The following is a 9,490-nucleotide window of genomic DNA, read 5'->3' on the forward strand; positions in this document are numbered from 1 at the left end:
TAGGTGGGTGAATAGCGATCTGATAGGATAGGAGGGTGAGCAAGAGGGGATTAGAAGAGCATAAATAAATCAATAGATTGGATTGGGGAAACGGGAAGAGGAAAGAGGAAACTAGTACGGGAGAGTGAAAATTCGAAATAGAGAGTCAGAGGGTCGATAGATATTGAGATACGTAGAGAGAAATTCAAAAGATGTAGAGTGTATATGTTCTTGAAAATGTGTTTTGACCTGTGGATTTAGAAGTGTGGGAAGGGAGGAAAGAGGAGAGGTGGGCTAGTGATGATGTTGGATGTTTGTATCTACATCTTTACAGATGCCTACACGAGAGAATAGGTAATTTCATTTCAACTGAGTTGATTTGCTCTCAGATTTCATGACTTTATTAGTCTCTTCTTGTGGTGTTTGTATTTGTAGTGATTTGAAGGAAAGAAAAAGATGGAGAAGAAGTGACTGATATGAGGGAGTGAAAGAAAGGGAAAGGAAGGAAAAGGGGAGGGAGGTGGAAAGAAAGTTATAGTATGTGAATAAAAGGTAGAGATAATAGGTATAGACAGGAGAGAGAGATGTAGTTTAATATGGATTATTTTGAAGAGAGTATAATGATATAGGAGAAAATAGTATAGTATTCGATAAAGTAGTATTAAATAGGAAGAGAATGGACTCATAATAACATTGATTTCGACAGTGACAAATAACCAACTATTACTTATACATATATAACCAAACTAAATTCTAGTTTCTACATTATTAGGATGTAACGAAATCACAAGAGTTTAAAATAGAAGTATGATACTATAGTATAGAAAGAAGGCTCCGGATCTTCAAGTCATCATATCTTGATGATATGATAGAAGTGTTAAAAAAAAGAGTGAGATGGAGTGAAAGTAGAGATGGGGATGGAGATAGAAATAAACTTACACATTAATTTCAACAAATCGGTATAAATTTCGAAATGTAAGGAAAATCTACTCAAGTATTTAAGTATTTAAGTATCTAAATGAGTCATAAAGAATAAGGAGCAAGAATAAAGTAAGTAAAAGAAAACATATAAGATTATATAGATAAATCTCGCTTATTTCTTATTTCTCATTTATCTTATATTACTATGTACGAATACACCTATCTATTTACCTATCTATCTACCTATATATCTATCTATTTATTTATCTATTTATCTACTTATTTATTTATTTATTTATTTACCTACCTATTTATTTACTTATTTACCTATTTATCTATCTATTTATTTACTTATTTACCTATTTATTTATATACTTATTTACTTATTTACCTACTTATTTATCTACTTATCTACCTATCTACCTATCTATCTAGGTATCTAGATATGAACACTATTATTAAGAATTCAAAGAGCGAGATTGTTTTATAGGGCTTCGAGGGGTTTAGAGAGAGGGAAGAAAAGGAAGGAAAGAGAAAGGAAAGAAAAGAAGCAGATAGATTGAGGAGTAAACAGTTGAATATGAGGAGGGGGGTATAGTATATAGTATATAGTATGTAGAGAGAAAGAAATGAAGAGTAGGATATAAAATAAGGGTTTATAAATGTGAATATAAATGTAGACTTAGATTAGAGGATGGATATAGATATGAATATGAATGGAATTGTTGTATCTGATTGAGAAGAAGGAGAAGGAAAAGGAGAAGCAGTAGAAGAAGTAGAAGAAGAAGAAGAAGAAGAAGAAGAAGAAGAAGAAGAAGAAATTAACTTAAAACTATACAGCTATATATTTCTACATCTACATACTTATTTATATTCATACATTCCTAAACTATTTCTTCATTCATTCATTCAGCATAGGAAAAACATTATAATAAAGTAGAGTAAAGAGAGTAAAGAAAATAAAGAGAGGAAATCCCATAAGTTATTTCTTTAATAGTCTTATTATATTAGTATATATACTATACATTCTCATATCTCTATCTCCTTATAACCCCTATAGTAATAGAATTTATTATTAACGAAGTATTTATTTATTATTATAAAATAATATTTAATATTTTAATATTATATCAAATAAATTACTTTCATTTTATTAATTTAATGAAACTTTTTATTACATATAACAAAGTCTTAATGAATTTCTTGAATTTTAAAAAGTTAATTAGTTTGAAGTATAATTATTTATTAAATGGAAAGTTTCTAGAGCTTATTTGTTTTTTGATTTCTGATTTCTTTTTCCTTTTTTAAATTGTTCTTTTATTAGATTTGAAAAATAATAAAAGAAAAGATTTTTTAAGATTTTTAATTAGAATTCATTAAGAATAATTGAGCGTCTTTTAATTATATTTTTATTCTGAATTCCTTATTAAATCTGAATTTAGATTTTATTTAAATTTATTTACATCTAGGTTAGAAATAAAGTGAATTCTTGTTATTTGATATATTTTATATGTATGATATATTTTATATGTATAATATATTTTATATGTATAATATAATAATGAAACTTATAATTAAAGAATTATTTAAAAGTAATATATTATATAAAAGAGTTTATTTATTTTTAAATTTTCTAATGAATACTTTTTATTTATTTTTTAGCGTTTATACAAATGTTTTCTCTTTTTTTAGTTTGTAATTATCTTTCTAATCTCATTTTTAGCTTTTTAGTTTATGTCTTTTCTTCTTCTCTTTTTCTTAATATTTAAAAGCAAAAAGGTTTTTTAGAGCTTTTATTTTCTTTTTTTATATTAAAATTCATTAATAAATAAGTTTCAAAATTTATAAATTATTTTATTATTAATAAAATGAGTATTTCATTTATAGTAGGTTATACGCTTAGTAGGAGGTAGACTAGACTTAATTGAGAATAGTACTATAAATAGTACTATATGAGAAGCTTAGACTTATAGAATATATAAATAGAATTACTATAGAAATCTCGATTTGATTCAAATATATTAATTGATTATTTAATAGGTATATAAAAGCGAGTACTAGAATAAGATCTTTCTTTAGAGGTCTAAGTTACTTATTTATACTTTTTTCAACTCCTCGTATAGTCTATAATATATAGATAGCGTATGTTATAAATTTAATTTGAAGTCAATTTTGATTTAAAATCACTTTCTTTATTGATTTCAAATTGATTTTTTGATAAAGAGAATTTATTATTATGTCTGTCATTTCGTATTTAGATTAGCTTTTATATAATATCTTGTATTTTTTTAAATATTAAATTGTAAATTCGAATAAAGAATTAATAAAGGATTTCCTTTTTAATAAAGAATCCTTTATTTAATACTATAATAGTATTCTTTCTTAAATAAAGAATATAAAGAATTTATGAGATTTTCCTTGTAATATTGAATTTTCATTATTTTATAATAATAATAGATTTTTATTATTATAATTAGTCCTCTTAATATTATAATAATATTAAGTGATTTAATTAATATTTATTAAAAAACAACATTTTTAATGAAAGATTATTAATATTATAATACACAAAATAGGAATTTATACATGAATTTATATTGAATTTCTCTTCATTCGGAATATTAACTTTGTTACTACAGGGAACCTTCTTCATTCCAAAAACGTATTCCGCACTCCCATCTATCACCCCCTGTATTTCTTCAAATATGTACTACTATGCTATACTTATGAGAAAAACAGTAATATACAGCCATCCAGAAGATGCATTTTCTTTCTTTCTTTTCCTCCCTCTCTCTTTCCCTCCTATCTTTTCTCTCCTCTTCCCCCCATCTGCAACCTCTCTCATTCCAATCCTCACTTCCTATTCCTAATCTCTAGTCCCCAATTCTAGTCCTCATATCCTAAATTCGTACTTCCTATTTCTTTTACAGCTTTTTTCTCAATCCCCTTTTCTAATATTCTCTCTATTCTTATCTATCCCTATCCCAATCCCAATCCCAATCCAAAGGCCATTCTCATTCCTACCATTATCATTTTCTCATCCTTCAATTACCAACCCCATACTCTCCTCTACCATCACGCCCATCTCATTCCTTTCCCTTGCATCTCACAGCTTCTCATACACAAAGGTAAATATATAAACTATTATAGTTATCTATCTATCTACTTATTGACCTATCGAGATAGCTAATCCCTCCATCTTATATCAAGATGTCTATCCTCTCCCTCTCTCCCTCTCTCCCAAATACAACACTTCATCCACCCGCTTACCCACCCATCACCTATTATACTCTCTAAACAGACTGTATACTGGAAGAAAACATACATAGCCAAGTCCCACATACACACATACACACGTCAGTACTGACTGCCATTTCAATACCATTGCTACGACTAACCACAACCCAACACAACACCACCCAGTATATCTATATTCAAGTTATAAGCCGCAGCACATTGAACATTTATATAAGCCTATCTTCATAGTAACCATATCCATATTCACAGACTATCAGTTCAAGTATCTATAGGTTACCAGTCAAACTTGACTTCACATTCAAGTCCACTCCACAAAATCACAGCCAAACACACATAACATAACACATTCAAATCAAGCAAATATGAGCTCTATTAATTTTCTATAGTTCCTTTCATCCATCCTGGATTCAACTACATTTCATGAGTCATAACTCATATGATCATCATTAAACCATTCAGTAAACTAAGGTAAAGAAAGGTAAAGTCCTATGCTATGTTGAAAAGAAAAAAGTAGAAATATGCAAGTTCAAGAATATGCAATTTCACTTTTATCTTCATCCATCCACAATTCCATTCTTCCTAAATACAAGTTACACATGTGCAACTTCATTTTTTTTTTCGCATAAGAAAATAATATCTTCTTGGGTATATGAAACTCATCCATCAACTAGAAAACCATCCGTCGATATAAGGAACCAACCAACGTCCACCAGAGGAAATGTTCAACAAATCCAGATGATCAACTTAAGCCCATTTACCAAGAAGAGCCATGACAAATGTTCCGAGTATAACGCAACAGATCATGAATGTAAGTCTCTTCTTATCATGAGTCAAGTCTGGGTTGAATAAGAAGTCACGAGCCAATAACTCGACTAAACCAGTGTAGATGAGGATACCAGCAGAGATGGAATCGAGAACACCAGAGACGACATTGGCAGTGAATGAACCAGAGTTATAAGTTGTGCGAAGACCAAGACCAATGGCGATAGCGATGGGTGTGGTGAGACCATAACCTGCGCAAAGAACCCATGGAAGCCAAGAGAAACGCTTGGGGAAAGGAATGGCAGACATACGAGCGCCGATACCAAGACCCTCAAAGGATTGATGGAAGACCAAGACAGGGTAGAGAGTTGCGAACTCATCACCAGCAGTACCAAGGTTAAGACCGATGATGACAGAGTGAAAGATGACACCAAATTCGAGAATCAAGAAAGCGCAAATTTGTTGACGGAAAGAACGTTCTTCTGCCATTTCGGAGGAAGATGCAATGTTCTCAACATCCTTTTCGTTGGAGAAGGAGTTGGATGTAGGGCTGTGGTCCTTTAATTCTTGGGCTTGTGCGATGTTGTCGAAGAGGTTTGGATCTTGATCACCAGAGTGAAGTTGATTGTGTGTGAGGGTGGCACGACGTGTCGCGTTATTGCCATGTTGATTGGTGACAACATCTTCGATAGATGGACCATGTGCGTAGCCATACTTGCGATCGACATATTGTTCAGCAGCAAAATCCATCAAGAAGATGGAAAAGACTGAAAGTAAAACAATGGCAGGTACCCAAGAATACTCGGCCCAGCCACCAGTCATGCCAACACAAGTAGCTGAACCAATTTCTCCATAGGCGGGATCAAGTAAACTGAAAATATGTTAGGTTTCACTTTCTCCGAGAGGAAGACTTGGTGGGAAGAATAAAAAGAACTTACTGGATGAAAGCAGTTGCGATGATCACGCCAGCACCAAAGTAACGAGCGAAGAGGTAGACATAGATATTGATCTTAACCCAGCTGACTCTTGCAGCAATAACGGGGAAGAAGGTCGCAGCTGAGGAGACGATCAAGATAACGAAGAGAGCAGAGACACGACTATGATGGTTGATTAGTAGCTGATTTAAGAAAGATCAGAAGGTAAAGGATTAAGGAGGAGGATGAGAAGGAAGGAGACAAAAACAAGAAACAAGGAATGATAGAAAGCAGAGAAAGAACTTACGCTCCCAATTTTCCATTATACTCATTTTCACCAAGACCGAGATAACAGATGACATCTTTTGGATCGGCTGTATCTAGGTTGACCGAGTTGGGGTTGAAGTCAGTCATCTTGAAGACTTGAGGGGGAAGACTTGTGTGAAGACTTGTGTGAAGACTTGTTTGAAGATGGATAGTTCTCGAGAATTGTTGTATATCACAGTCTTGTGATCTTGCCAATATAGACAATGATTGTTTTGAAGAAACAAGGATAGATCGACCAACAAACAGTTGATATGTCGTATATCAAGTGTATGAAGTATATGTAATGAAGATCCAAGATGGATACTTTGAGAGACGAAGAAAGAGGAAGAGGTGATTCGATCTAATATGACGGAAAACGTTGTGATGGTGTATGTATGTCAGAATGGATTAAGAGAAAGTGTGTTTTGGAAAGTCTTTTTAAGTCGGAAGTAATTTGAGAAAAGAAGTCAACCGTAGAGTAGATGGGACCCTTGAATTGTGAGAACCTTGAGAGGTAGTTGATAACCACTTATTTTTTCTTCCTTTTTTCACGTGAACGGGATATATTACTAGGGAGGGAGGTATGATGTGAATGAAATCTCGGATCTCCAATCTCCAATCTCTGATGTTGGATATGATAGGTGAGATGGCGTGCGAATGAAAAGGTTCAAAGGTGAAATGATGAAATGATGGAGATGTAAATCAAGACACCTTGTTGGATACCCCCCCCCCCCAACTCTCACTCCCACTTCCAAACAAAATCCGAGTTGAGAATAATTACTCGGTAGGTAGGTAATGAGAACCTGGATGTTTCCCAGAGATTATGGGAAAAGATGGTTTTGATATTCCTTGGAAGGATTGAATTTTGGGGAATTTTGATTGGCTTTGATCGAAAATGATGATTGATGAAGATGGAGTAATTCGGGAGATGATACCGAAGATGAGGAAAGTTAAATGTGAAAAAGTTATATAATGAGGGGTTTGAAATCTGAAGAAGGAAAGAATGCAGAGTGAAGAGTGAAGGGGGAAGAGAAAAGAGTGAAGAGTGAAGAGGGAATATAGAAAGCGGAAGAGTGAAGAGTAATAATGGAATACAAAAAACAAAAAAGTGAAAAGAATGATGCTCGTATTGTACTATATTATATGTGATTGATGATGAATGAATACACTGTGATATTTGATATGGTTATACTTCAAGGAGATATAGCTAGTCCTTGAGAGAATCGATTCCTGAGTAGACAGTAGGGAGGTAGAATTGATTGAAGGGGTGATGATGGTATATATCTAGGAATGAAAGTGTGAACGTGAGGTTGATATCTATCAAGGATATATATACACATGTAGTACTTGGCCAACACTTCTCCTTCACCAACAAAGTAACACCGAACAACCACTCCTCCTCCATTCTCACGAATCATTCATTACACACACACACACACACACACACGCACACACACACAAAAACCCATGCCGTATCCCGCAAACAGTACGATACGAAAGACCAGAAGAAACTTCCGAATTTGGTGAGAGGGTAGTAGGAGTAGTCACTTGAGTACTGAGTACTGAGTACTGAGATATTTACATACTTTACTTCACTTTACTTCTCGCACGTCTTGCTATCATACCTCGGATGGAATAAACACTTGCTAATTACGTAGGGAGGTAGGTAGGTAGGATAGATATACAAGTGAATCTTTATATCATTTCTTTCCTCTCTCTATTGTCGGCGGGTATCTCATCGTGATTGAACAGATATCTACATTAAATTTCCATATATCGTAAGACTACCAAGTATGTACCTACTACGTACGGTTATGTGGGGCTCTAAAAACTTACCTCGTAATATTTGCAAGGTCATGCCAAGATGAAGGATCAGCGCACATATGCATACCTAGTAGGTATTCATCGTCCATAACATACATCCACGGCAACTTCACTCATACATCCACCATCCACCATCCACCATCCATCATTCGCCATTCACCACCCATACACCCATACATCCCCCATCCGACAGTAACACAAATCTGACGACATCCTTTTCTTCGTCTCTGCATAGCATAAGTGTACATGCCAGTCATGACATCGTACATTGTTCATATGATAAAAACCATGTTTTCCCCATGAATGAGGCTGAAGATGATACTACTTAGTAAATTCAGGTAATATAACAATATGCGAGGTAGCACTCGGGTATATTATCGAGGATTAGTTTTCGTAGAGGAAGCTGGGTGGATGGATAGAATGATTGTACTCCGTATATCTGCCTCCCTAGTATGTAGGGAGAACTTTGGACTCACGGACTCGGGTAGGATGGTAATTTTATATATCGAATGGATCCATATTATATCACTTCCAAGCCCCTCACTTATTATAGACTTCAATTCTCACTGCATGCATACTTCACTCCTCATCCTCATTCCTCACTCCTCACTCCTCACTCCTCTCTTTGACACCTCTGTCCCACACAACCATCTTCACATACCTATATACACCCAGTCTTTCCCCTCACCAGAGTCATCTTTACCAATCCATCCAATCATCCATCCACCATCAAGCAATCCACCATCCATCACCCAATCGATCAATCAACCCAATCTCACCACCCAACCCCTCTCAAAAACCCCCAAGACCCTCGAAATCCAAATCGTGAAACGTGATACAAAACCCATCCTCCTTGTACCACACTACAACCTTCGTACCACAACCCTCGTGTCACCAAACTATATATCGCAAACTCACACCCATCCATATATCTCGAACCGAACATGTGAGCGGATCCAAAGATGCCTAAAATGCAAAAGTTCGTAAGCGCCATTTTGGCAGGGATTTTGTTACAAAACTAATATGAGGTGTGGTAAGAAGGTTCCAGAACTCTTACTACTACATACATACATACATACATACCACTCACTTACCACTGATTTGTATCACCAATGATATCCATCACCATAACTATCCATCATCATCCTGATCATCCCATTCATATTCCTATCGATATTCCAACCCAGCGAGCTGATGCCGAGTTCGCATATCCTTTCTATATCTTTCCTGCTATATCCATACCTTCCTGCTATATCTTCACTACCTCCTACCTACCTCTCCAGTCCATTCCTACCCTCCCCTACCCTCCCCTCTTCCTACCCTCCCCTTTCCCTTCCCAATTCATCTCATTCTTAATTTCCCGCTCACCAAAACACATCTTAATTCCTCACATCCCTCACATCATACTACAACTCAGTTCAATCCAATCTAGTACACTCTTATTATATCCAATACAATTTCATCCAATCTCATCCAATAAAATCTTCTCTCTCTCCCCTCATATCTCACCCTCTCTCAACATCTCT

General features: G+C 34.6%; 1 protein-coding gene across 1 annotated transcript; it reads right to left on the reverse strand.

Moving 5' to 3' along the window:
• Nucleotides 1–4,902: 4,902 nt before the first annotated feature.
• Nucleotides 4,903–6,248, reverse strand: EAF01_003971 (uncharacterized protein; the record flags this gene model as incomplete). The annotated part of the gene is made up of 3 exons (XM_038912225.1): nt 4,903–5,791; nt 5,859–6,017; nt 6,142–6,248. The coding sequence occupies 3 exons, from the start codon at nt 6,246–6,248 to the stop codon at nt 4,903–4,905; spliced, it is 1,155 nt and encodes a 384-aa protein (XP_038771909.1).
• Between the last annotated feature and the right edge of the window lie 3,242 nt (nt 6,249–9,490).

Source organism: Botrytis porri (assembly GCF_014898465.1).
Source record: "Botrytis porri strain MUCL 3234 chromosome Unknown BPOR_005, whole genome shotgun sequence".
NCBI lineage: Eukaryota > Fungi > Ascomycota > Leotiomycetes > Helotiales > Sclerotiniaceae > Botrytis > Botrytis porri.